The following is a 27,747-nucleotide window of genomic DNA, read 5'->3' on the forward strand; positions in this document are numbered from 1 at the left end:
GGGGGGGGGGGGAGAGCCCAGGGCTGGGGCGGCAGGAGGTGTGTGTGGGGGGCAATGGTGGGGAGGTAAGGGGGAGCCCAGAGCTGGGGTGGCAGGGTGTGTGTGTGGGGGGGGGAGAGCCCAGGGCTGGGGCGGCAGGGGGTGCGGGTCACGGGGGGAGAACCCAGGGCTGGGGCAGCAGGGGGGTGCGGCAAGGAGCCCAGGGCTGGGACGGGGGGCAGCCAAAAATTTTTTTGCTTGGGGCGGCAAAAAACCTAGAGCCGGCCCTGGTGATATGTTCATCAGTTACAAGAACAGAGGAAGTGGAGAGGGCTTGGGAGTAAAGGTAAGCAGTACAGTTCAAGTGTAAGTTGACAAGATGCCAAGGGGATGTCAGAAAATATTGAATTGAATGGAGTTTGCATGGTGAATTTTCATAAAAAATATTTCATCTGACCTCTGCTTTAAATATTCTCTCCTTGAGTTTGCAAGCAGCAGTAAGATCAAAGAAACAAAACCTTAAGAGCAGGCCTTTTCGATGCACTCTCACACACCTGCTACTGCATTCAGATCTGAGGATAGGCTCTCGCCCTTACTCTCTAAGCAGCAGAATTTGTGACCATTCTGGATACAGTTTCAGGTCCATGTGAAAGGCATTTTTTCAATTTCAGGGCAACCATTTTGAGGAAAGATTCTGTTGTTGAAATTCCATTTCACATGTCCCTCTGTGGTTGCTTTAGCTTTGCTTAAAGTTGTTGTGACATCAAAACTAAAACCATAGATGTTATATTAACACTGTATAAGGAAAATCAGACCTGGAACCACACCAAAGTTCTGGCTCCAAATACCTGTGAACTTTGGGAGAGTTTGAATCTGAACATTGAGCCTGACTTCTCCTGTTGTAATGGGCAAAACCAGAACTCCAGATCTGAACACTCCAGAACTTTGGGTGAGTCCAGATCTGGATTTGGACCCAAACTTTGTAGCTGAGGGCTCTCTGAAAAGAAAGAATTGAAGTTAATAAAGCTACGTGAACTTGCCCTTACTGAGGACTTGGCCCTATGACAGTGGGACCCAATGCTCATAACGGGAAGAAAAGAAGATACAGCAAAAGTGCTGTTTGATGGAAATTTCATATTGTTTAATGTCTAATTTATTTCAAGATAATTCAGTGCTGAATTAAACATTGGTTGCTTTTAGGAGCATATTGTTACCTGAGAAGTGTTTTTTCATATCGTCTTATGAATAGAATTCACAGGGGGAAAAAATCTATATGAGCACAGGTCTCATCTGCTTTAAACTAGCAGCTTTTTCAATATGATGGTCACTGTGCGCACCACCTACTTGAATCGTTGTCTTCCTCTACGTGAAACATGCTTACCATCAATTCTGTAGTAACATCATTGCCTCTTGTTTGCCAGAGAAGAATTTATGAAGGCCTTTTCGGCCAAGAAGGAGAAAGAACACAGGCTGTCTGTTTCTTTCCTGGGCACGTGTAATAAGCATGCTCTTCGCACACAGCCTTGGCTTTTCTTGGAATGACAGTGTGTATATTACCCATATCTGTGTGTGCTCTTCCTGTAACGCAGCAGTCAGATAAAGAAGTGACTCGGGCTTTCATTTGAATGTTATGAAAATTGGAGAATGTAATTGCTCCAGTTCCAGAAAGCGGTGGCTCTGGCGGTACTCACAATTAACAGACTATTTGTGGACTGATCCATTGTAAGTTCAAAATACACAGGGCAGGGCTGTTGGTGGTGGTGTTTGTTTATATTTGGGTTGCTTTATTTTCTTTAAAAAGTTTAAAATGTGCATTGGATAGGGGGTTTATAAAATAGTCTGGACTAACTGCAAGCTTTTCTGTTAGAAATGATTCCCACATACCTAATTAGGATATGCTGGGCCTAATGTTCATAGGCATGTACAGCAATCCATTTCTTTTGTTAACTGTTGACCCCTGACCTGATATTTTTTTGGGTAAAATATAATCTATCTGCTAAGCATGTGTATAGAAATAGTAATGGAAGCAATTGAAGCTGTAACAGCAAACAGAAGAACCAAAATACAAGTTTTTAAAATAGGCCTGCTAAATGTCTTCAGCATTAGGTGTTAAGGGCTTAAAGTGAGGCCCAGTAGAAGTTGGCGGTTGGTATAAGCTAACAAGAGTATTATGTGTTTGACCCAATGTTATAAAATTTTGCAATATGTCTCTTGTGATAGTTTAGCAATGCATTGTGTGATAAAGTAGTAACCCAGAAATGAACGTATGGTAGCCTCGTAGGTAGGGTGACCAGATAGCAACTGTGAAAAAACGGGACCGGGGAGGGGGGTAATAGGCGCCTATATAAGAAAAAGTCCCCAAAAACGGGACTGTCCCTTTAAAAACAGGACATCTGGTCACGCTACTTGTAGGGAACTTTTGCAATAAAGTAACTATGGAGCTAACTGCATTGACATATCAAAATTATTGGGACGTTAATTGACACAAATGAGGTGATAACAGTTGGAAGTTTAACTATGGTTAGCCAGAATACAACACATGGGCAGGGTCCGAAACCTCATCTGATATGGTCCCAGCCTTGCGTGGGTGGAATAGGAAAAGGTGTATAAAAGATGTGGTTATCCAGCCTGGTGTTAGGACATGGGGATGAAATGGGACAGCCAGGTAGGAAGCCTAACTCAGCACCTTCTTCTTGGGGTTATCTCCACTTACATTTTCTTCCATCTTTGTTTCTAAAGGTCTCCAGAAGGTTGTAAGTATGCACAATGTAAGATTATAAGTATGAACAGTGTAGGAAGCCACTTTACTGTACTTATTTTTATACTTTGTATACTGATTTTTCTATGATTTCAGTTACATTTGTCTGTGTTATTGTAGCAAGGCGCACGCTGGGCTGCTCCTGTTGCCCCCTCCAATCAGTCAGGAATGCCTCAGCTTGATGCAACACCCGTGTTCTTTATTTACAGTTGTTTTCCCGCCACCACTTTCCACCTATGTACAGGTTTCGCAGCAAACTTTGCCAAATGCAGGCCTGGCCAGCAACAGACCCGAAGGCTCCCACCTTCCTCTGTGCCTAGCCTTTCTCTTCCCCCATTCTTCCGGCTTCCTGTCAGCCGTTATAGCCCTGGCTAATGAGGCTGGCAGGTGCTGCCTGTTAACAGGCAGACACAGGGCTATCCAACCAGCCCCAATCCATTCCCTTTGATTGGGGCTGGAGTGGCCGGGGCTGACTAAGTGCTTCTCACTCCGCACCCTGTCACAGTTATCAAAAGCTTATAAAGTTTCTGTGTGTGATTTATCAATTTCATCTTGTTAGTTAGCTCTAAGTAGCCACCTGAAAAAGAACTTGTGTGTTACAAGTGCATGTTGCACCCCAATAACTAATTTGAGAATTGTGATCATGGATCTGGCTATACCTTGATATTACTGCACTTCAATAAGGAAAAATGTTTCAGTATTTGTAATAATACTCATTCGGGTCTGAAAGCTAAATATGCGGCATTTTGTAGAGCACACAAAAATATACAGTGCCTGCTTCAAAGCATTTAAAATTCAACTCGGATACAATATACGGGGTAACAATTCAGGTGTGGAAGGTTTCATGAAACATAAGAACATAAAAATGGCCACAGTGGGTCAGATCATAGTGGCCCAGTATCCTGTGTTCCAACAGCAGCCAGATGCTTCATAGGGAGTGAACAGAACAACGCAATTATCGAGTGATCCATCACCTGTTGTCCAGTCCTAGCATCTGGTAGTCATAGGCTTAGGGACACCCAGAGAATGGGGTTGCATCTTGGGCCTGGTCTACACTAACCCCCCAAGTCGAAGTAAGGTACGCAACTTCAGCTACGTGAATAACGTAGCTGAAGTCGACATACCTTACTTCGAACTTACCGCGGTTCAGACGCGGTCCACACGGGGCAGGCAGGCTCCCCCGTCGACTCCGCGGTACTCCTCTCGTTGAGATGGAGTACCGCAGTCGACGGCGAGCACTTCCTGGTTCGATTTATCGCGTCCAGACCAGACGCGATAAATCGAACCCGGAAGTTCGATCCCCAGCCGCCGAACTAGCGGCTAAGTATAGACCAGCCCTTGGCTAATAGCCACTGATGGACCTATCCTCCATGGAAGAAGGGGTCCTTCTTACTCCCCCCTGGAACAGCTGGGTTAGGAATGGATAGTGCTTTGAATCCACCCCTCCCCTTTCCGCTCATCGACCAGAAGAGCTGAGCTACACAGCGGGTGTGGCTATGTGCTGCTGATAAGCATGGCGCAAGGAGGAACCAGGGAAGGAGATGTGGCTTAGAGAGATTTCTCTGAGTCCAGTGCCTTCCAGGGCTACTCTTGGGTTGGTGCAGTACCCGTTGCTCATGACTGTGACTAATCTCCCTTGGTTTAAGGTAGAGAAGAGTGTTACCCAACTGAGTTTCACCCATGGGTATCATAAATTCAATAAAGAGTTACAAAAAACAACAGTGAAAGCAACAGATCACAGTAGAAAATTTTAGAAAAAATAATGTACACTTCATAAAATACAAAGGATTCATTTTATAAATATAGTTCCCTGGGCAAGTGAGCTAGCTAACCCATAAGATAGATTTATGCCAGTAGCATTTTACAGCCTGGAACTCCAAGGGTATAAAAGTCAGAATTTCATAGTATAAGGCTAATGATTAAAGTATGTGTGATGGTAGTCACAGTAACAGCACTGAACAAGTAAGCACCTGTCTTTCTCTTAGGTGTTCTGACAGCCTGATATTAAAGAGCTGCAAGTGTCAGAAGATGTAGGAAATCAACTGGCCTCTTTGACAGATTTTACAGAGTAGTGTTTGCACTGTCAAGACAGTGAATATGACAAACCTGAAAAATGACAGTAGTAGGAATGTTTAGGTAAAAGAACAAGCCACATCTCCTTCCCTGGTTCCTCCTTGTGCCACTGTTGACAATAACATGCTTCTGTTAAGGGCGGAGCCTATGTTTAAGTTTTTCCCTGGAAAAGATTTTATTAAACCCCGTTTCTAAATCTGAGTTTTTTCACTATCATGGTAAAACACATTTTAGTTGTTTGCAGGGCAAAACATTTAGGTGCCAATCATTTCATAATAATCGACATTAAAGAAATCTCTAAAACCAATTATTATTATTTATTTATACTGCAGTAGCACCTCAGGGTTTCAACTCAGATTGGGGCTCTGTTGTGCTGAACAAACAGAATAAGACACCATTCCTGCCCTGAATTATTTACAATCGAAATGGACAAAGCTTCTGAGAAAAGGAGCATTATTATCCCCATTTTACAGATGAGGAATGAGTTATTTGCCCAAGGTCACACAAGACATCTGTAGCCGAACCAGGCATTGAACCAAGGTCTTGTGTATTTCAATCCCATTCCTTAAGCACAAGATCAACCTGATGAATAACAATCTCCGTCTTTATTCATTTACTTCTGGTCTTGCAAACTAACTTAATAGCCAAAATGGAATTGTTTCATCAGCTAATTTGATGCAAATGGAAGATGAATTCTAAAAGCATTAGCTCTCAAAACACGTGTTTATCAGCAGCTTTCTCTATAATCCAGCCCGAGGAGAACAGAAGTGCTTTATTCAGTGCTCATACTCAATGGTAAAAACGTTTGGGAGCGAAGGTTGCAACTTGTGAGGTGAAGCAAAATGATTATTTTTTCCAAACTCCTTTTCACCTGAGATCATTTATATGCATCTGATTACAATGAGTTTAAATTCTTATAAGACTTAAATTGAGCTTGACATCCATGCCTGCAGAACAACTGACAACAACTCTCAACCACCTGATTCCACTTTAATCTCACGCATCCTTCATCATAAATGAGGGCCACATCTGAAATGTTCATTAGGCTTAGTGCACTCTATAAGGCTATTCTAGGAGCCAAGGGAATTGTATTAGAGAGGGAGGTGTTAATTACAAGCAGTTAGAAGTACAGTAGAGACAAGAAGTGCATTACCTCAGTGTTAGAGCTACAAAACTCATGCAAAGGATGCAATCTGTTTCAGTATCAAATATATTTAAATTATGGACTGTTGCTATGGCTTCATGACTGCACTCTGCCATGAAGATCCAGGTTCAGTAGTGAACACTGGCTAATGGGAGCCAGATTTTTAAAGGCGTTTAGGCACCCAGTGGGATTTTCAAAAATGCCTAGGTGTCTAATTCCCATTGATTTCAATGGGAATATGGTAGTTAGGTGCCTAAGTCTTTTTGAAAATCCACTAGGCACCCGTCTGCATCTTAAAGTGCCTAAATCCCATTAAAAATCTGGCCCTTCATTCTTTAAGCTAATGATAAGGTTGAATAGATGACACATATGGGGATCCATGGGGAAAATAAGTCATTACTTACATCCTGGTCTGATCTTGTACTCCACTCGCATATCCATATTATCATTTGAGAAAGAAAGGAGGATCAAAGAGGCTTGTATTGAATGACTGCAGGCATCCAAAAAGAGAGAGAGGAGTAGAATATTAATAAAAAGAGGGTTATTTTACATTCTACTAATGCTTCTGAAAATTGTGTTTCTATTAGACAGAGACAGGTTTTTGAATGTCTTGCTGTCTTTATGTTGTTTATAAAATGCAACAGAAATATTGCATTGTGAAATGACAGAAAATCTATGTCTATATTTTGAGATATTTAACCCCTTTCTTAGGCCGATAAAAAAAGATAGAATTCTTGCAACTGGAATAATATGAATGCCCTGATCTTTTAGCTGGACATCATACTGACTTCTAATAGTGTAGGCCATTTTGCATCAAAAATTATATACAGGGATCCCAATTCTAAAGAAGTCCAGTGTAAATTCCAATTTGTAACATGTATTTTGCTATCACTTACATTATTCTAGGTTTCCCAGAACACTGAGAAAGGTAAGTTAAGATGTTTTAGTTAACATATTTCACATCAAGGTTTGTTTCTCCCAGATTGTTGTAGGAAAGTTGCTTGAAATATCAAAGAAGTAACTAACACATTTTGGAGAAGGTATTTGGCTCAACGTCCAGTATTTATTCATTTGAATTGAAATTTCATGTGTGCCATTTTAATAGAAGAATAAAAATTGTTATTAAAAGTGATGGTTCAACTTGAACCCTAACTGTAATGTGGATACTTTCCACTTGATCAGAAATTATTGTGGAAAATGTCCCCACGAATGGAGTTTCATCTCAGGACCTCATTTAGATAATTCTATGATGATTAATTCATTTGTGAAGATCAGCAGATTATACTGATCGTTACTCTTTTCCGCAGTCACCTTCCACTCATGCAGAATTTTAACATTTGACATTTTCCTGTCATCTCCTTGGCCTGCGGGCTATAGCAGCAATGTTATTAACGTCACATTCTCTGAAATTCCTCAGACCACAATTATTGATCGAGTCCTTACTCTGATACGTCTTCGTACTGCTTCCCATTGACTCAGCATCATAATATCATTAATATTCCAACAAATGTGCTATCGTTACCAATGTATATTGGGCCAGTCCGATGTTTAGATTCACAGATTATAAAGCCAGAGGGGACCACTGTGATCATCTAGTCTGACCCATATAACGCAGGCCAGAGAACTTCCTTGAATTGATTCCTGTTAGAATTAGAGCATATTTTTTAGAAAAATGTCCAATCTTGATTTAAATATTTCCAGTGATGAAGAATTTACCAGTACCCTTGGTAAGTTGTTCCAATGGTTCATTACCTTCGCTGTTAAATTGGAGCCATTGGATTGTGTTATACCTTTGTCTGCCAGACTGAAGAGTCCTTTATTATCAAATTTCTGTTCCACCATATAGGTACTTCCAGACTGTTCAAGTCTTCCCTTAGCCTTCTCTTTGTTAAGCTAAATAGATTGAGCTCCTTCAGTCTGTCACTTTACGGCATGTTTCCCAATCCTTAATCATTCTCGTGGCTCTTCAGTGATCCCTCTCCAATTTATCAACATCATTCTTGAATTGTGAACACCAGAACTGGTCACAGTACTCCAGTGGTGATTGCCAAATACAGAGGTAACACTACAGTGGCTATAACAGCCACTTTCAAATGTCTGGCTATCGGTCCCCCAGGTCTGCACATGACAAAACTGCTGACCTTTCTGTCCAAGAAAAATATTTCACTCCAAGTGTGCAGAAATGGTATCGGTCATGCCTGTCAATATACAAAGAAACTAGGATCTTCCTGAGTTGCCCAAAGCAAGAGCAGGCACTCTCCCACACTTCTTCTCTGTTGAGATCCCCATCACAAAAATAAAAAGCCTTCTTACTTCTCGCTGCACCTGAACCCAGCAACTTTATATGTATACGTGCATCACCATAACATTTTGAGAAATCGGATGAACAGATTGAATTAATTTATACCAGTGGATATTGTACAGATGAAATACCACTTAGTTGACATACAATTCTAACTAGTCACTACCAAAAAACTAAAAGCTATTCATTTCCATGAGGATCCATTTCTTGCTCTATTTCAATGGCTTCTGTAGCTTACATCTCCAAATTCACCTTGTTAAAGTGCTTTGATAGGTTAGACACCTACCTGCTATTGAAAATCCATGGAAATTGGGTGCCCAACTTCCTTAGGTCCCTTTGAATATCCCAGCCCTTGGTCTGTTATTTTTTTCAGCTTGAGGATAACTCTTGTCTGTGGTTACTACCAGAACAGCTGGGCCTCAGAGACAACATCAGAGACGAAGCAGTGTGTAGTTGATTAATGGATCCTATTCCACCCTTTTTTCTCAACAATGCACTTTTTATCTTCTCCGTGAGAATACCCTCCTTGTATTATAGCAATTGAAGAGTACCAGATATTCCACCCCAAACACTTACACAAACTAAACATAAATGACTATAAATCCTCACCTATGTTTGCTCTCTTCAATTACCTGCTGTTAGGAAATTCTAAGCAGAGTTAATGATCTTTCCACTGTTTACCAGAATGCCATCTGCCAAGTACTTAATCTTATATTCTGGTAAACTCAGTTGCACAGGTGAACATACATGCACATATATAAATATATACAATTGATATTTAGACAAACCTATTCCTACTAGATGCAAATACAGTTTGTTTTTCTTCCAGGTGGATAGAAAAGATAATGAAATATTGCCATTCCTAGAGAAAAGATAGAACTGATGTTTGTAGAAAGTGAACCATGAGCTCATCCTTCTGGATCTAGTGTTGAATGGTGAATGTGTCTCCACAACTTCACTTGAAAAGTGACATCTAAAAACAGTCCTCCAACACAAACCACTTTCTTTTCTTTTTCTTTTTCTATTTCAAGAAGCAACCAGTTCAAAAGCACTAAATACCACCAAAAGGCCAAATAAAATCTAATTTAAACAAATTCATGTTTAGCTGAAAAATAACTGTACACTAATTGTCCAGGATATTATAAAATCTTTTATAAGACTCTTTAGATAAAGGATTTTCTCCTGTCAGATACCTGCTTTCTCTGCTTTGAGTAACTTTCCAGTGATATTTTTTTTTTTTACCAAAAAGCATTTGTCAAGTTCTGAGAACTGTTCAAGCTTTGGAAAGAATGCCTCTCCATCTAGGTCAAGTTTTCCTTATAGAAGAATAATCAGAGCTAAACAGTGTGCTCCATTTGAATTTGCCAAACGCCGACCAGATCCCTTAATCTCCAAAAACTAAATGCTTATGGACATATCCTATAGTAAGCCCATCTGTTGCTAGGGACAACCCTCCATCCAAAGGGACTGAAATATAACCAGCCGATGTGGAATCGATGTCACCAGTTCTGATGCAGCACCATCACTCTACCCTGATGACCCATCGCCGCGACAATGTGGACCATTCTATGCTTCACTAAAAGCCCCCTACACATTCCTAAATTTCTATTGAGGAATTTGCCTAGAAGTCTTTTTTTCCTCTGGCCTTAATTCCTGTTACAGTTCTCTTCCTTGAATAGTTGAGTCTAGTGACACATAGAATCATAGAATACCAGGGTTGGAAGGGACCTCAGGAAGTCATCTAGTCCAACCCTCTGCTCAAAGCAGGACCAATCTCTAGACAGATTTTTGCCCCAGATCCCTAAATGGCCCCAAGGATTGAACTCACAACCCTTGGTTTAGCAGGCTGATAGTAAATCTGTGTCCTGCCTTTATATACCCTCAGTCAACATGAAAAGCTAAATTTCCCCTTACAAGGCTCCAACAGTTTCAGTCCTATTAAAGAACCAAATAAAAGTGGATCTGTCCATCATAAGAAGCCCCTACAACAACTCGTGCTTAAAGTTAGGCCTTAAGTACCTTCCTGAGCCTGGGACTCTGTGTATTTCTATTCTTTTCTTTCTGTTGATCGTCTCCTACTCCCTTTATGCTGTTTTGCAGTTGGTTTATCTGAAAACAATAAAAAATACGGAATCACATTAAAACTTCTCTATTTGCAAAGTAAGGCCCTGGTCCTGAAAACACTTACGCATGTAAGTAATTGCATTGAATTCAATGGGACATTTTGCATGAATAAGATGACTCAGGAGTTTAAGTGTTTGTAATAATGGTAATTTTCCCTAATGCACATTGCCAGATCTCTAGCGTCTTTGACTTAGGTAGTCCTGAGAGAAAAATCAGTGATTTCTTAACAGGAACTAAGTGTCCGTTCAGTCACAACTCATTAAAAACCATTCCCTGTGTCAGCAAATTCTTGAAGTCCTTTCTTTCTTTCCCAATTATCTTGGACTGAATTATTACAATATTTTGCAAATTATTCCATATAAATTAGCACCTTCTTGAGAACATTCTTCTTCATTCCCTCTTGTGAAAAACTTAACTAAAAGCTCTGTGTGGGGAGGGGTGGACGGGTATGTGCTGTTACTAGCAAGAGATGATTGTTTCAAAGATTTATTCATGTGCTGCTAGAGTTTAGGAATTATAGCAATGTCAAAGAAGTGCATTCCTAAGCAAAACATAGTTTACGTGTGGAAGACAAGAAATAATTACTGTATTTGTTGAAAGCTGTTTATGGAACAAAAACATATAGAAAACATCATTCGTATGGTGCAAATCAGTTGCTTGGTAAATAACATTCTGCGTGGTATGACAGTAATGAACAATTTTATCTACAGCCACTACAATCACACTTTGCAACAGCTGTTAAACATTTTATCTACTCTGACTGAGTCTAGCCCTCCAACATTTGCCTGCAAAGTCACTGGTGTGTGTGGATGCCTTCCCTTCCATCAATTCCTACTCCGCAAAAGTTCCCAAAAATAAGTGCTTGTGCGATTTCACACTAAATTTAAACTTTGTGGGCCAGATCCTCAGCTGATGTAAATTGGCTTCAATCAGCTCCTACGATTCACAGCAGGTAGGGATCTGTAAATTTAGAGCCAAGTCCTTTCCTCCTACCATGATGCCTACAAGGCATTTGGCAATGGGTAGGCCGTCTGACCACAGCTTATTACATTTACAGTTGTCCCACTTTCCCTTGTACTCCTCGATCCATTGGCCACCTGTTGTTTCTAGTCTTTGAGTTAGTTTGCAAACTGGGTAAGAGACCGTCTTTTTGTACAGGGCCTAGCACAATGGGGACCCAATCGGTGATTGCGTCCTATAGCCACTGTTGTAATATACGATATAGTAATAATGATGTAAATTGTTGTAGCTCCATTGGCTTCAGTGAAATTTCAGCTATTTACACCAGCAAGGAATTTAGCCTCTCCCTTTTCTCCCCTGTTTTTACCATATGCATTTGACAAAAATGCAAATGCATATGGTAAAAACAGGGGGGGAGGGATAGCTCAGTGGTTTGAGCATTGGCCTGCTAAACCCAGGGTTGTGAGTTCAATCCTTGAGGGGGCCACCTAGGGATCTGGGGCAAAATCAGTACTTGGTCCTGCTAGTGAAGGCAGGGGGCTGGACTCGATGACCTTTCAAAGTCCCTTCCAGTTCTAGGAGATAGAATATCTCCATAAAAAAAAAAAGGAATACTTTACAAAGGGGACAGGCTGTGAAAACATATTTGGCACAATGTGTACTTTAAAAGATGAGTTGCAGGTAAGGTTTCAAAACAACTTCTCTTACAATACGTTATATTGACTAACAATCATGTGCTAAAAATAAGCTAAATTATATTTCACCTCTCTTTGAATGGGGTTGCAAAGTCTTGAGTAATGACACCGGTTGAACCATTAATGTAAATCCTTAAAATATAAGTAGTTTCTTGATACTTTTCACTTTGAGGCATCTTTCTAGAAAAACAACAGATGCCTCTCCACATACATAGAAGAAATCAATGGAGGTAATCAATAATTCCCTCCACAGGTAATAAATGCTGAGAAGCATTTCTGTCTATCTATATTGATCCCGGAGAATTGCTTTGAATTGGTTCTGATGTGTATAAAAATCATTGTCATATCGATCAAAGCTTTGCTTTCTTTCTATGATATGTTATTTCATCTATGCTACACATAATAGTTTCAGGCTTCTTCCCTATGCAGTTATGATAAACAAAATAGCTAAAATTCATGCAAGACACCTGTAATTTGAATGAAATATGAAATGGCTGGTTTTGTTTCTTTGAAGAATGCTTTGCTTACAGTTTTAAGGAGAGCTGGTGGTGGTAAATTGGGGAAACTGTTGCTCTTGGTTTATTTTCAATGAGAAATATAATTATTTTTATTACCTCCTTCTCTCACTAGAAGCAATGATCCAAGTCAAGTATTCTTCATTTTCATGAATAGTCAATATAAGTATTGACTACGTATATGAATAAAGGCTGAGGGAGAGTTTTACATGATTTTTTATGCATTTCTTGTTCTGTTCCACAAATAAGCCAAAGAGTTAATATTGGGTCTACAGAAATAATTGAATTATAGAAAGAAATAATGCTATTTATATTCTACTTTATCAGCACTGATGTCTTAATCTAATAGGAAACATTAAGTAGTTGGTTGGTTGATTGATTTGTGTGTGGCATTTATTAGACTTTTTTGGCATTCGTGCTACCAAAATTCTTAGAGGCACTAGGCAGCTTGGTCCTGCTAAAACAGAAATATTTAGAGTATTCAATAATTAAATTAGATGCATAATTTCTACATTCATTTGCCTGAAGAAAAATTCAGTGCTTCAACATAAGTATTATCTTATGATTCCAATCAACCAGCCCTTCATTTTTCTTTGGTTTGACATGGACATTTAGCCATAATAGTCTAAGCCTATAGCAGGATTTAGTAGGGAAGTAGAAAGCAAATTAGGTTAGATCTGTTGGAGTGTTTTCTATGGCGGGCTCAGTTTCTGTTTGATACATTAGCTGCAAAACAGCCTTTGGGATTGTGACTTGTTCCTTTAATAACAAAAAATCAAAGGCTTCGGTCAACATGATTTATCAAGTGTCAAAGCCAAATATCAGTAAAACAGTCTGCTTTTTAGGCTATTCCATTGCAAAAATGGCATTGTTTATGGATACTTGAGTACATCGCCTCGTAAAGCATTGCCTAATGTTGCCTTGGCAGAGCTTCGCTCCGAATTCATTTTAAAAAGACAGCTGGTAATCATTGCTGTGATTTCTATTAGGATCTCCTGGAATATGAATTGTCAATTTTTTTGTCCTTTGACAAGTACAGGTCTTGTTCCCTCTACCCTAGGTAATTTGGCTTTATCAGCCCAGCAAATTAATCTTGTCTAGTTTTGTGTTCTGAAGAAATCTATCATGCAGTAACAAATTAAATTAAACTGCTTCAACATACCAGCACTATTTTAGATGTAGCCAACAATTCATATCATGAGATGGATTTCATACTATATTTACATAAAGTGGTTTCATTATTGTTATTATTATTTACTTAGCACCATGGGTGTTTATGGCTCTTGATAGTCAAGGAAATAAAAATACAGATCCCTGCTTCCGTAGAACTTAAAATCAAATGTAGTTAAACATATAATGGCCATGACTTTGGACTCAGATTGGCTTTATCCCAGGGCATAAACTTCACTGGAGTGACTCTTCATTTGCATCAGTGTAAGAAAGATCAGAATTTGGTCCCTTAGTATCAGATGTCTACAAAATGTCTGTAGCTCCAAAATCTTACACATATTCCTAAAGTTATAAGGCCAGATCCTCAGCTGGTATGAATCAGCATAACTCCATCAATGGCCATAGACCTACATTGATTTACACCAGATGAGGTCTGGCCCATAAAATAAAGTTATAGCATCTTTTGATATTGCACCTCTATTCTCAAGAGAGAACACCGGGGTATGTTTTGTATGTGCAGTCTTTCTAAAAGGGCAATGTTGATAAGAGGGCAAGGGGAGAATTGCAATGATCTTCAGGATTTTATCATTGTTCAGGTATATATCTGGCTAAAACTTCAGGATTATACTTGTAATTAATCAGTGTCTAAAATAAAGATCTTGGCTAATCTGTAAATGGCAGCATGACAAGCTACCATGCAGGAGCTTAGAACTGGAGTCCAAGAACAGCTCTTTGCTTGTAGGACACTGGAATTTGGGAACAGTGTGGAGATAGCTAATTCAGATGCGGAGGCCATATGCTCCGTTCCCTTACTCTGCATTTGGAGGGATAGGATCAGAAGGCCCTAATCACTCAGAAAAAGCCCAGGAAGAACAGAGAGGAAATGTGACCATACAGTCATAGCCTCCCACACATTATATATCTGCCTCTCCCCCTTGTATGGCCTGTACAAGGGAATTAAGCTCTATGTTGCTGACCAGTAGAGAGGGAAGGAACAGACACAACAGATACCAAACACATATGCAATAGGGAATTTTATGAATATATCCCACCATTATGACCTCTGATGGCTTCTGGCATTTTTTTCCACTGTAAAGCAAGAAGAAGTATAACTAACAATGTCATTAAAAACAGGGCCATTTCCTGTGGCTTTCTGTCTGCACAGTGATTCACATTGGTGCTAACACCATTCAGCTGAACCAGAAAAATTACCCATATTCCAGTCACAGGCAGGAACAGTGTAGCTGCATTAGCGGTAACAGTGGAGTGAGTGCTAGAGTAGATGGAGTTGAGGCATTTTTGCCACCATGTCATGAAAACCTGCCTAGTGGTAATACCCATAAAGACCCCATAGGTTTCAAAGTATTTTGCAGTGCCCCTTTTGGAACCATATTACTCCTAGCACGTCCCCAGTGCCAGTACTCTACTGCCATTGACTGTCTTGCTCAGGGGCGGCTCTATGTTTTTTGCCGCCCCAAGCACGGCAGTCAGGCAGCCTTCGGCGGCACGCCCGCAGGCAGTCCGCTGGTCACACGGATTCGGCGGCGTTTCTGCGGGTGATCTGCCGATCCTGCAGCTTCAGTGTACCCACCGCCGAATTGCCGCCGAAGCCACAGGACCTGTGGACCTCCCACAGGCATGCCGCTGAAAACTGCCCATCTGCCGCCCTCACAATGACCGGCATGCCGCCCCCTGCTGCTTGCCACCCCAGGCACATGCTTGCCGCGCTGGTGCCTGGAGCCGCCCCTGGTCTTGCTGCCAATCCTGTACCCGCCATCTGTTCAGGAGTATTACTGCTGATGAAGGCAAAAATAAGTGTGCACAGTCCTGCTTTGAGCAATGACTGTAAAAATGACAGCCTGAGTTTCCATGCTTGTTGTCTCTGTGACTCCTGGTCTAACGTGCTCAGTTGCTTTCTGTTCCTCTTTGCCAGCCCTGCTTCCTGACATTGGGATCTCAAAATCAAGCTGGGTCCTTTCCTTCTTATGCATCATCGCCTGTAATAAGGATCCAGAGGAACAAATGATGACACCCCTGTCACCCATTATCGGCAATGGGGTTGCACAGGTGTAACAGCCTGGAATTAATTAACAATTCCCGCTGATGATGCATAAGCAGGAATAGAATCCAGCTCATTCTCTTAACTGTGTTGGCTCAGCCAGGCTAGCAGGAGTAAAACAGTACAGTCTTATTTTGTCATTAATGTCAGCAGAAATGGTTCTGAGTATGCAGAGGGATCAGATCTGCTGAGGAGGAAGATGCCATGTTTACATAGCCATTTCCAGAGTACTTTGTGAGGCAAATTACCTTGTAGCTTACACTGCTCTCAGAGAGTAACATGCCACCTCAGGTGAGTCGGCGTGTCTACATTCCAACAATGGCCAACTGCAATTTAGCTGCATCAGTGCTAAGCTGATGCTGTAGATAGGGCCCCATGAAGACCTGCTTAGTCATTCCTCCTGCCTCACAGACTGAGAAGGAGGTGAGGGTTCAGGACTGGTCATGGGGCAGCCAGAGGCAGTGGGGCACCTTTGCTAGCTGTGTGCCCAGTGCTGTGGGTGAGCCCGTAGCAGTGTGGCGCCAACAAAGGCCTTGCAAATGGTTTGGACTCAATAGGGTCTTCCCTGGCATTACATGTTGATCTCAATCTTGATGCTTTGCAGCTTCTACACAGTGGGCCAGATACTCAGCTGATGCCAATCAGTATAGTTCTATAGACTTCAATACAGCAGTGGAGATTTACACCAGTTGAGGATTTGGCCCATAGACTCTGTAGAACTACATTGTATGCCATATTTTTCTCCTCCCATGAGTGCTGCATCAAAGTGCCTTTGTTAATGTACAGATAAGTGTGCTTCGTAAAAACACCAACTGTAAGTAGATTTTTACATGATAATCATGTAATCGTTTTTGTGTGGTTTGCTGATTGGAGAACATTTTGATCAGCAATAAAATGCAATTTGTTTTCTCTTCGAAACAAGAAAAACTCATGTTGGCAGGAAGGAGGGAGTAAATTTACTTTATAATCAGCAAATCATCATGAGCAAGTAGATCGGTGTTGAGATAAAGGGTAACGGAAATGAGACATTCCCATTATGTGCCCTCTCTTCCCCATTTGCTGTTTCACTCACACATTCACTCGCACACCCTTCTGCTACAGAGCAAATAAGTTGCTTTATTCATAGTTCACAATAGCAATGCACCATAAATTGGCTAGTATTGAATGTGTGTGAAAAGACCATTCTCCACGAACACTTACATCCCCCGCAAACATCTTTCCCAGAGAGTACTAGCTATCAGACACATACTTCTTTGATCACTACTACACCATCTAGCTAGTTGTTACTATATTTTACTATCATTTTCAGATATTCATATGCCCCAACCAAATAACATAAATATCTGTTTCTTTCAAGCATATGATTTAGCTGGCAAAGGTTATACAGATGCACCGTTAGGGCCTGTCCTATTCCCCTTGTACAGTAGTCAGTGAGAATTTTAACTAAACAAATAAGTTTATTGTTTCAAATATCAATTTGGATTGATTTTACTTTCCTAATGTTAACTGGGACTGTCCAAATCCTCCCTCTTTTGAATACATGCATTTGTTACTGTTTTTAAATGATTAAATGTGACAGTAACTCCCTACCCAGCTGTTTCAGCGTTAAGACTCTGAGCTAAGTCTTTTTTTTTTCTTTTTTTTTTTGTTTTGCCTCTTAGGGAAAACCTCCCAGCAATTGCCCATAGAGTCTGGTTGCAAGTGAAATCCATATGTAATGCTTCTGTCAGCAAAGACTTGCTAAAAGAGAGTTTATAATAAATATTCGCATCTGGTGCTTTGGACACCCTAATCCATCCTACAGATCTTTGCTGTGTCAGGCTTTGTTTTAGATGAAGAAGCCCGGTAGTTATAAAGGTTTGCAAATAAAGCATATTTATCATGGTTAGCTCTACTTCCATACTTCCACCTCTTGTACAAATAGCCATGACCACACCAGGCATAACCTGTGATTTAATGTTCTCAATGCATTTTTGAGATTATTTTGCCAAAATGTTTCACTTGATAAATGGAGAAAATGGCATTTGTTTATCTCGCACGCTGTCAAATGAAGCCATCCTATTGTGGTGAGCATAACAAGAGACATCATTGTCGTGAATTATTCTGAAAGGATGAACAATATATTTCCAGGATAAAATTTACATCAGATTCTGATACACCAGACCTTGTGGCTTCAGCATCATTAAAATTACATTTTCTTTTGGGCCAGATTCTTCCCATGTACTTGTTTGGTCATAAGTCCTGATCAGCTATTCATGGAGTAGCTGTGGCCACACTTGGCCCTGTTTTCCCTACTCTTCGTCAAAAACTTTTGCTTCAATACCGCATTGACTTTGTCAATGTCAGCATTAATTCAGCTTCTCTGGGTGATATGTCTTTGCTTTCAGGGGGAAAAAAGTACCGATACATAAAAAAGGGCCATAATCATTCTGAGGGTATATTGAACCTGCCTCTAATAGCTAAAGGTGTTTGACCAAAATCATGACTTGAAATACAATGATGGCTTTGTTGAGCAGACCATATCTGCCTTGAAATGAATGTATTGATTTTTTTTTGGTTGGGTATTGTTATTGTTGTGTGTGTACGGACATATGTGAAGATCCTGATTATTGCAGTTAATTTCGAAGCAGAGAGATTCTCTCATCTGATGGCTGAGAAAATAAGGGGTGATTCAAATGTATCACTTACCAGCCGTTAGTCATGCTTTTTATTTAAACTGCAAAATAATAAACTTATAAATACATACTGGGCTTATTTAGACTGATAAGATATAGAGGCCGCTTGTTCTATAAATAAGTGCAAGGAAGCTTTGGACTTCTTAAAACCTTCCCGCCATCCCCTTTAACTGCTGGATCCACTTCTATATTAACTGTTTAATTAGGCTGGGAGTTTTCATGGGAACCTAAGGGAGTTATGTGCTCAACTCCTGCTAAAGTTCAATGGAATTTAGACGCCTAAACTCACCTAGGCACCTTAATTTATTATGCTGGGAATATCAACATTAATGGGCCGGATTCTGGTTCATTTAGGCGAGATATGGCATCTTAATCCAGGAGTGCTGACTGATTTGAGTGAAATTACCTGTGGGCTAAAGTGCTTCTCAGCGAGAGTATCAGAATCTGGCCCTAAATCATTGAACCAAAATAAAAATAGACTAGATGCCTTCCCAATGAGCCGCAAGTCCAGGTCCTCACGCTGACATCTCCTCTGTTGTTATTGATGGATGTCGCTTTCCGCTCCATCTGGGTGCATTTCAAGCAAGAGTCCACAGCCTCAGCCTTCCCAGCTGCAGCCTTTGCGCCCTCCGGTCGCCTTCTAGCCCTCTGACGACTTTGCTCTGAATTGCAGGTCACGTCGTGGCCCTGGCGAGCAACGACGGCACGGTGAAGACCCTGGCACTCAACTCGGGGCAGCTGTCCAGCTTGGTGGGCCACGAGGACGAGGTGCAGAGCGTTGTCTTTGATCACAAGGCAGAGCACCTGCTTTCGGGGGGCTCGGATGGAACCGTTCGACTCTGGAGTTGAGTGAGCCCCGCTGGGTGTCCGGGTCAGGGCAGGCTCAGCGCCTGGGGGGACCGATTGGCCACCAGGCCAGCAGCCATTCACCGGCCAAATGTCTTCGCCCTTATTGTTTGCAGGGCGCGGTCATTGCGCGAAACGGTGACATGACTCGAACTCTGCCTTGGAGCCAAATAAAGTCCCGCATTTCTCTTTGTGCGGAAGCGTGTCTTTCTGAACCTCGCCTTTGGCTGCTGCTGGAGCAGTAGCTTTACAATGACGCCTAATGCCAGCCCAGACGAATTGCAAGGAGGCCGGTTTTGACTGTAACACAGCGAGAGCCACAAGAGCTCAGCTACACCCCCCCCCCCCCCCCCCACCCCCCCCCCCCCCCCCCCCCGTCCTAGCCTGCGATCCGCTCCGAAGTTTGAATAATGCAGCAACGTGGGGCTGTTTCTCTCTCTCTCCTGCAGCGAGCGGGCTGAATGCCGGCGGGGCGAGGAGGGGAGTTGGCGAGAGGCGCCTCTGCCTCCTCCTCCAGTGGCTGCAGGGAGCTGACAGCCCAGCGCTGGCCCCCAGCCCTGCGGTGTGATCGGGGGAGCGGCTCCGGATTGAGCAGATCGGGGTCGGGGAAGGGGCGGGGGGGTGGCTGCCCGCTGCCGGTGCGATCTCCTGACGCGTGGGTGTAGTCACGGCTCTGCCGCTTCGCCCGGCCCCCGCGGAATGGCCCGTCCCAGGCAGGGCTCTTAGCCCGCCCGGCGCACGATGCGGAGCGCTGGCCGCGGCGCTGCAGGGACCCCGGCGGCGGGCACCCTGCGCCCGGCCACGCGGCTGCGGGGCTGAAGCCCGGGGAAAGTTGCTCCCGCTGGAAGCAGCGTCGGGGGGATGGTGCCGGCTGCCTTTCAGCCGGGGCTGGCTCTGAGCTCCCCCAGCCGGCGGCGGCTGCCGCGCCCGGGCTGCTCCGCGTAAGCCAGCCCCGCTGCGGAGTGCCGGAGCCCCGCGGAGATCCGGAGCAAGTGGGACGCGATGCTGGAGACGAGGCAGCCTCGCCTCCGGAGCTGCTGCTTGCTTTGAATGCTGAACACCGGGCGGAAGCGTCCTTCCCCTGCCCTGCCCTGCCGCGGGGGCCGCCGCCGCTGCTGCGAGATGGGAAGGGGTTGCCCGGGACTCGGCAGAGGAGCCGCTTTCACTAACCCAGCGCTGCCCTTTTAGTCCAGGTTGGGCTGTGACCCCCGGCAGCGTTACCCCCCGAGCCTGCCAGGTGAGTATACGTGATTCCCGGGGGCAGAGCCGCGCTTGCTCCCGGAGTCAGCCGCTCACGAGAGAGGATGAAAAAGTTGAACTGTTCAACTAATTCGTCGCGGAGCCGGGTTTGTTTACTCGGCGAAACCCTTCCCCAGAAAGGAGGTGCAGTCGGGTCCGTTTCCCTCCCATTCCTGGGGCTTTGAAATTGCTGTGGAGCATCTAAGATGAGCCCAGGCTGTACCAAACCAGCATTGATTTATATGTAATCCTTTCCGTTTTAGTGCCTGGCCATCAAACGTGGATGGGATTAGTGGGCTGGTTGGAGCATTTCACATTACCTCATATATCAATTGCTTTCCTGATGGCTGTTCCCCCCCCCTTAAATCTCCACTTACCTGAGCTTTGAACATTGATACCTACCTGTGGCTTCTAGGTGGGCAAAACTCTTTACTTTACCCAGTTCTATGATGCAGACTTATCTGTGTGCATCACACTTTAAAAAAAACCCCAGCATGTTAGAACAGCTATTGCTGGCAGTACTACAGTACCTTGCCCTTGTGATAAAAACATATCGAGAACTTCAATTAAGAGGATATCTTATGGTTTTGACAAAGCTTGTGTAATATCCGGTGTCTCCCTCTATAGTAGCTTTAGAAAAACTGCCTTTTTTAGCAGGATCCTTTAGCCTCTCTTGTGAGGTTATAGCTTTCTCCTGATTCATTCTTTTGGACGGATTTTATTAATATAACCATTTAACATCAATAATCATGAAAAATCTGAATATACAGGAAATGTTTCTTTTGAGGGAAGAGGAAATAGATATCCATATGAGTATGTGTGCATTTCTACAGATATGTGTGTGTGTGTGTGTGTGTAAATACACATACCTATATTCATTTATTTGTGTGTATGCTATTAGCAGAAACTGCATACCTCACTATTAATAAACATAAAGCTAATATTTTTCAGTTCATAAAAAGTTCCCTACAAATACTTTTCACTATAGGACAGCCATTCCCTGCCCAGTTATCCGAAAACAGTTGAGAGACTATTTTTCTGCTGGCATTACACTGGCATCCGAATGGCATTTAGAAAAGGATTGAGAACGTGTGCATTGGTGACAGGGATGTGACACACAACACAGACAATAATGTAACAGGAAAATATGTGCTGAGTCTTTCTTTTTTGCCTAATTCTTCCTGGGCCAGGGCCAGGCTTTCCTCCCTTTTCAGATCAGTCAATCATCACCTTGGCCATTTAAGTATTACTCTCCATTGCCAAATGGTCTGGGTGTTGTACGTAGCTGCGATGGCATATTAAGTTTTAGAATGAAGACTGTCACTAACCTAATGAGACAAATATATTACGATAATTCTGTGCGCTTGCCAGACATTTTAAAATACTGATATATAAACTCCTACCTGGAAATTAATACAAATCTGAATACTGCTTCCCGGAAAAAAGTCAGTGTCTAGAAATACTGAATAAGGACATTGGACTATAGGAAAAAAAACTACAGACTTGACAGATGTTCTCAGCCCAACCCCTTTACCTTTCTCTGCAAAAATGCCACTTGTAAAACACTGTTACATTCCATCTCTCAAAGTCTAAATAAAATACAGGATTGTCTTTTGTTTTTGAAGCTCAAATCTGACCAGAGCTCATACTATTATTGTTTTACCTTTTGTTTTTTCTGCTAAGGCGTCTCCTGATTCTTTATTCTCTTGATTTTAAGAAACTGAGCTGTGTATTGTAGCTGAGATGGGGTATTGGTTACAGCAAAAGGAAAGGAACAGTTCCGATCCTGCGTTCAGTCCCAGTGAATTACCCACTCACTATGCGATTGCAGGCAATCATTCCACTTCTTTGTGTGTCAGATGACCCAATTGTACAAATAGGTAAAAGCAAACATTGGTCATCAATGTAAGTCAGCATTTGAGTGGAGATTTCATATGGGACGGTGTATGCATGCACATGTACGTGTGTATATATAGCTCTCTATATATGCAATTGCTAGCTTTAATGTACATATTTAGTATGCTTTGTTCTCCTTAGGAATAATTGAGGATAGGAGACTTGTTTTGTTTTGAAAGCACTGTATCTCCAGATACAGGTTGAAAGCATGGTCTTCAGACGTCTGTTTTTGTTAATATTTCAGGTTATTCTCATTTTAAATATTTGTTTTCAGACCACCTCTCTGGTGTCCCTATGGAAGCAGCTGTTTCTATCTGAGATTAGGACCGTATGCAGAAGTTGAGGAGGGGGATGGCTTGTCCTATTCATGAAGCCTGCATACTTCTGTTGCTAATACTTGGGTTGGTCACCCCAGCTGCCATCAATCATGAAGACTACCCTGCTGATGAAGGCGACCAGACTTCAAGTAATGACAATCTGATCTTTGATGACTATCGAGGGAAAGGCTGTGTGGATGACAGTGGCTTTGTATACAAACTGGGAGAACGTTTTTTCCCAGGGCATTCCAACTGTCCTTGTGTCTGTACTGAGGATGGACCTGTTTGTGATCAACCAGAATGCCCTAAAATCCACCCAAAGTGTACTAAAGTGGAACACAATGGATGCTGCCCAGAGTGCAAAGAAGTGAAAAACTTTTGTGAATATCATGGGAAAAATTACAAAATCTTGGAGGAATTTAAGGTATGAGCTATCTTAGTATTTATTCAATACTAACATGTTATATGAACTTTAGTGGTTGGACTTTCAAAGGCACTCGGTATTGGCCTATCTCTGCTCCCACTGAAGTTAGTGGTAAAACTCCCATTGATTCCAGTGGGAGCAGAGGTAAGCCAATGCTGAGCACTTTTCAAAAATCCCAACCCAAATGTGTACAACAAAAAATGCCGGTATCGTGCTCGGAGAATTAATATTCACAAGTACATCAAAATATGTAACTGTTGTTAGCATTTGGACTTGCTATGTCTGGTTAAATAGTGATAATCAAGCTCACTAGTAGCTAAATTTCCATGCAGGTGACTTTAAAATAAAGGGAAATATATGGCTAAATAATTTATCGTAACTATCAAGTTCTCATTGGGAGTGTTGGGGTGAAAGTCCTTTTGAAAGAAACCTTAAATGTAAGACCAAAACATATTTTCTAAAAATCTTTACCATTAACACAACATATGTTTGTGATTTTAATAAGTTAGATTACAGGTTTTCCATTAAGCTAAGGAAAATGCATACTTCTGTTGCAGTAGCATCTATACCCAACATATGAATTTAGAACATGTGGCCTCCAGATTCATAGCTCAATAATGAAGACTTGCTTTGAAACGCAACCTTTAACTCTTCATGGATATAAGCCTTATCCCTTTATATACTTGGCAGTTTCTTTTCTTCTTTGGCAGTGAAAATACTTTCACCTCAGTCTTTGTATTTTCCAGCATTTCAGTAACACAAGATAGAACTTCTTTATTTCCAGATAGTATCTTCTCTTGCTGTTGTTTCCTGTAGTAAATAGTATATTGTTTAGTTTTTCTTTCATGGGGGATTTCCCATCCACCCATAACTTGCATTAGTCAGAATAGGGCTTGTCTTCACTATCGGGGTAAGTCGACCTAAGTTACGCTACTCCAGCTACGTAACTTAGGTCAGCTTACCCTGGTGTCTTCACTGTGCTGCGTCAATGGGAGACATTTTCCGGTCAACTTCCCTTACTCCTCTCGGAGAGCTGGAGTATTGGGGTCGACCGGAGAACACTCTGCCGTTGATTTAGTGGGTCTTCACTAGACCCATTAAATTGATCCCTGCTGCATTGATTGCGTTGATCTCCCCATAGTGAAGTCTAGCCCCTAGAAGCAGCCTAGTAGCTTCATAAGCTGCCATAGTGCATTAGACACATATCCTTGACAGACTCATGAACAGTGTGTCCTTTGCTTTGCAGAAGAATATGACATGAGGCTGTTGATGGTGTGACCTGTAAAAACATATTGGAATGTTGGTAGCCTAAGAAAAATTAGACCAACTTTCTATAACAGGCATCATTCTCTGATCCTTGAAGATGGAACGTTACCATCTTTGGGTGACTCCTTCAAAAATAAGTGGCCTGGTGTAATTCCTGGGTCAAGGTTGAGTACACATGCTAAAATAATGTAAGACCTTTTCAGGAGAGGTCCTAGAGCAAGAAAAAAAAAAGTTGTCATGGAACTAATGGTCACATTTTACCTTTATACTCAGAGAAACAATGAATGAGAACTTTACCACTGATAACACTAGGAGTATGTTTTCACTGTTATGCACTGAGATTGAGCCCCAAAACTTCAGTTATAATGAATAAGATGTATTTGATTCCCTATTTATTGTGCTTAAACTTAATCCCCACCTGAACTTAATGCTAATTTTATAGCTGGAGACTGATCAGTAGACAGAGGAGTTCCACGATCATAATAACCACCTAATGACTAAGGGAAAGCATATCAGATTGTGGAATGCCCCACATCAAATAATCCTCAACGCAGGACTTCAGTGGAGATACTCCTGATTCAATTTAAATCACAATCAAGCCTTCTCTTCCTCAAAGCCGGGCTCCTGAATAGAGCGGAGTGATTTTTTTTTCTGCAAATAGCAAATTCATAAAAAGATGCATTTTCAGGGGCACTGAAACATCACAATTTCAGCCACTGAACTGAAAAATCAATTATTCACTCATCTCTGCTCCCGAGAAAGTGAGAGGGGATATACTGGCCCTTACAAGAAGCTTGCTTATGGTGAAACTCCAACTATATTGAAATAGCAAAGTTATCTTATTCCTCAAGGTATTTCTATGGAATTAAACTCTGTTTACAGTGCAGCACAATCCCATAGATACAGAAAAACTTGGGGAGTTGAAAGATAGTCCCATGGCCAATAACTAAGATCTTGTAAATTCCATCAGAGAGAGAACCCCTGGGGCCAGGAATCTGCTGGTATTATTGAGTGACATCCTGACTGCACTGAAGTGAAATGCAGTTTTCCCATTGGAGGCAGGGTTTCCTCCATTATCTCCATAGTAGAAATTCTGAAGAGCTCCTATGTTCTGCAGGCTCCAAGCCTTGCTCTTCTTTGTCTTGTGGCATGTAGAAGGTCTCCAGCCTTTCCCAGCGCACTTCCACTTATAGTGAAGTCAAGCTGTGCCAGAGATGAGAGACTTTCTTAAGTCTATTTAGAAACAGACTGCTTGTCATTGGAATAGACTCATACAGTTTAACCCTTTCACCTGTCAGAATAACTGTTTGATTACTGTTTATATTTGTCAATATCTAGGTTCCAACATCTTATTTTGTAGAGATATGCTGGTCAATACATAGTTAAGGTTGATATTAGATTGATTTTTTGCATCTGCGCGTGCACACAAACACTCACAGATTTTTTTGTCTGGAAAGTTTGGGGCAAGTTGAAGAAGACATTTTGGACAGTGCAATGGGTCAACACTTGAGAGGCTTCAGTTTTGGGTTATTTTCCTAACTTATTTTTAGCTCACTGTAGCTCCTCCTTGGCTTGCCATAGAAAATCCAATTTTTTCTTAATCTGTTGCTTTTAGTGAGTACAGAGGCATTTGACTAGTTTTGGGGGTAAAAAGGGGTACCTGGTGCGAATTGCTTAATTACTAAGACTCACATTTTCCAAAATCTGACTTCCATGTTGTGGGCACAAGTAGTGCCTATAATTTTTGTGCACCCATAATAAACTATGCACAAATATAAGCATTTGGACAGCCAGCCACCTAATTTGTACCAGCTACTCACTAGCTGTTCAAATGTTGATATTTGCAGGCCTAAACGGAAGGCTAAGCTGAAATTCAGATGCAAATCTAGCTTCAAAAGTAGTTTGTATACTTTATAAAGCCCCTTATGTGTTTGACACACACTCTGGGAAGAAGAAGAGCTGTGGGCCACTGTGTTACCTCTCAGCCTCAGCAAGAGAGAGTTTTGCTGATGATTAGACTTGGTGTCAGCTCCCTGCCACGTCAGTCTGTCTTCCTCACCAGCAAACTCATCAAGGCTCTCCTGGCCCAAACCTCACCTAGCAGGAAACAATCAATGAACTCCAGCCCTGGAGTTCCTCTGAGATGTTTCTCTGCAATGCACAGCCCATGCCACTGTGCATTTACAGAAGATATTAAGTTCACTGCTCTTTTAAAGAGTCAGTACATCACTGCTTAGTAATGTAACTGGGGTAAATACACCCTTCCCTTTCTGAGTAAAAGCAAAACAAGTTTATTGACAAAGGAGAAAGGATTAAAGGATACCAAGTAAGAGAGATAAAGGTAGAGATGGTTACAAGCAATTAAAAGCGAAAACACTCATCTAAAAGTCTCAAACTTAGTCTAGCAAGATACAGTCTTCGTTCAAGATGGTGCCTCTCACCCACAGTCTCCTTTCCAGCCTTTTCCTTGGCTGACCCGTCCAGGACCCATCGCAAAGATCAAAGCACTTGGTTTCTTTGTCTCTTAAAGTGAAGAATAAAGATCGAGACTCTCTATGTTCCTTATATTTCCCAAAGGGATGTCTTTGTTTCACAAGGAAGGCATCCTGGAAAACTCAGACTCCCATGTCCAGTACAGGAACCATATTAATTCTCTGTCTCTCAGGTTCAGGAACAGGATAACCCTGGCTGGTTTAACTCAATAGCTGTGTTTACAGCTAACATGTAAATTGAGGTAAGCCCATATTGCTGTGTCTAGGAAAGAGCAGTTTGGGTATGTCTTCACTACCTGCCGGATCGGCAGGTAGTAATCGATCTATTGGGGATTGATTTATCACGTCTCGTCTAGACACGATAGATCGATCCCCGAACGCGCTCCCTGTCGACTCCGGAACTCCACCAGAGCGAGAGGCGGTAGCGGAGTCGACATGGGAGCCGCGGCCGTCGGTCCTGTGCCGTGAGGACCCGAGGTAAATCGATCTAAGATACTTCGACTTCAGCTACGCTATTCACGTAGCTGAAGTTGCGTATCTTAGATTGATCCCTCCCCCTAGTGTAGACCAGCCCTTTGTCACCTTTATCTAGGCTAGGCTATCTTGTCTTAAACATCATACAGAGAGAATTCATAGCTTCACATATAAAGTTAACACATGTGTTTTACAGTTATATTGATAACCAGCATGTTATTATCTTTCATATGGTACCTCACAAGGCATATTTTGCACTGATACCATTGCAGTAGTGTGTAGGGTATGAATACAGGGTGCCTAGGTTCACAATGTTATAGAAAGGCCAAATCACTTTTA

General features: G+C 42.0%; 2 protein-coding genes across 3 annotated transcripts in view; both read left to right on the forward strand.

Annotated features, from left to right (window-relative positions):
- The window catches only part of SPAG16 (sperm associated antigen 16), a 702,831-nt gene extending 683,528 nt beyond the window's left edge, over positions 1–19,303 (forward strand). Inside the window, 1 exon segment of the mRNA XM_026647788.1 lies at positions 19,128–19,303. Within this exon segment, the coding sequence (XP_026503573.1) occupies positions 19,128–19,303 (176 nt within the window).
- Positions 19,304–20,020: 717 nt separating this feature from the next.
- The window catches only part of VWC2L (von Willebrand factor C domain containing 2 like), a 145,313-nt gene continuing 137,586 nt past the window's right edge, over positions 20,021–27,747 (forward strand). For both annotated transcript variants that reach the window (XM_024206884.3, XM_026647711.1), the window contains exons 1-2: positions 20,021–20,537; positions 22,710–23,176. In XM_024206884.3, coding sequence (XP_024062652.1) covers positions 22,766–23,176 — 411 coding nt within the window. In that variant the 5' untranslated portion in view covers positions 20,021–20,537; positions 22,710–22,765. The remainder of the gene's footprint in view (positions 20,538–22,709; positions 23,177–27,747) is intronic.

Source organism: Terrapene carolina, unplaced genomic scaffold (assembly GCF_002925995.2).
Source record: "Terrapene carolina triunguis isolate 2854851 unplaced genomic scaffold, T_m_triunguis-2.0 Scaffold62, whole genome shotgun sequence".
Classification (NCBI taxonomy): domain Eukaryota; kingdom Metazoa; phylum Chordata; order Testudines; family Emydidae; genus Terrapene; species Terrapene triunguis.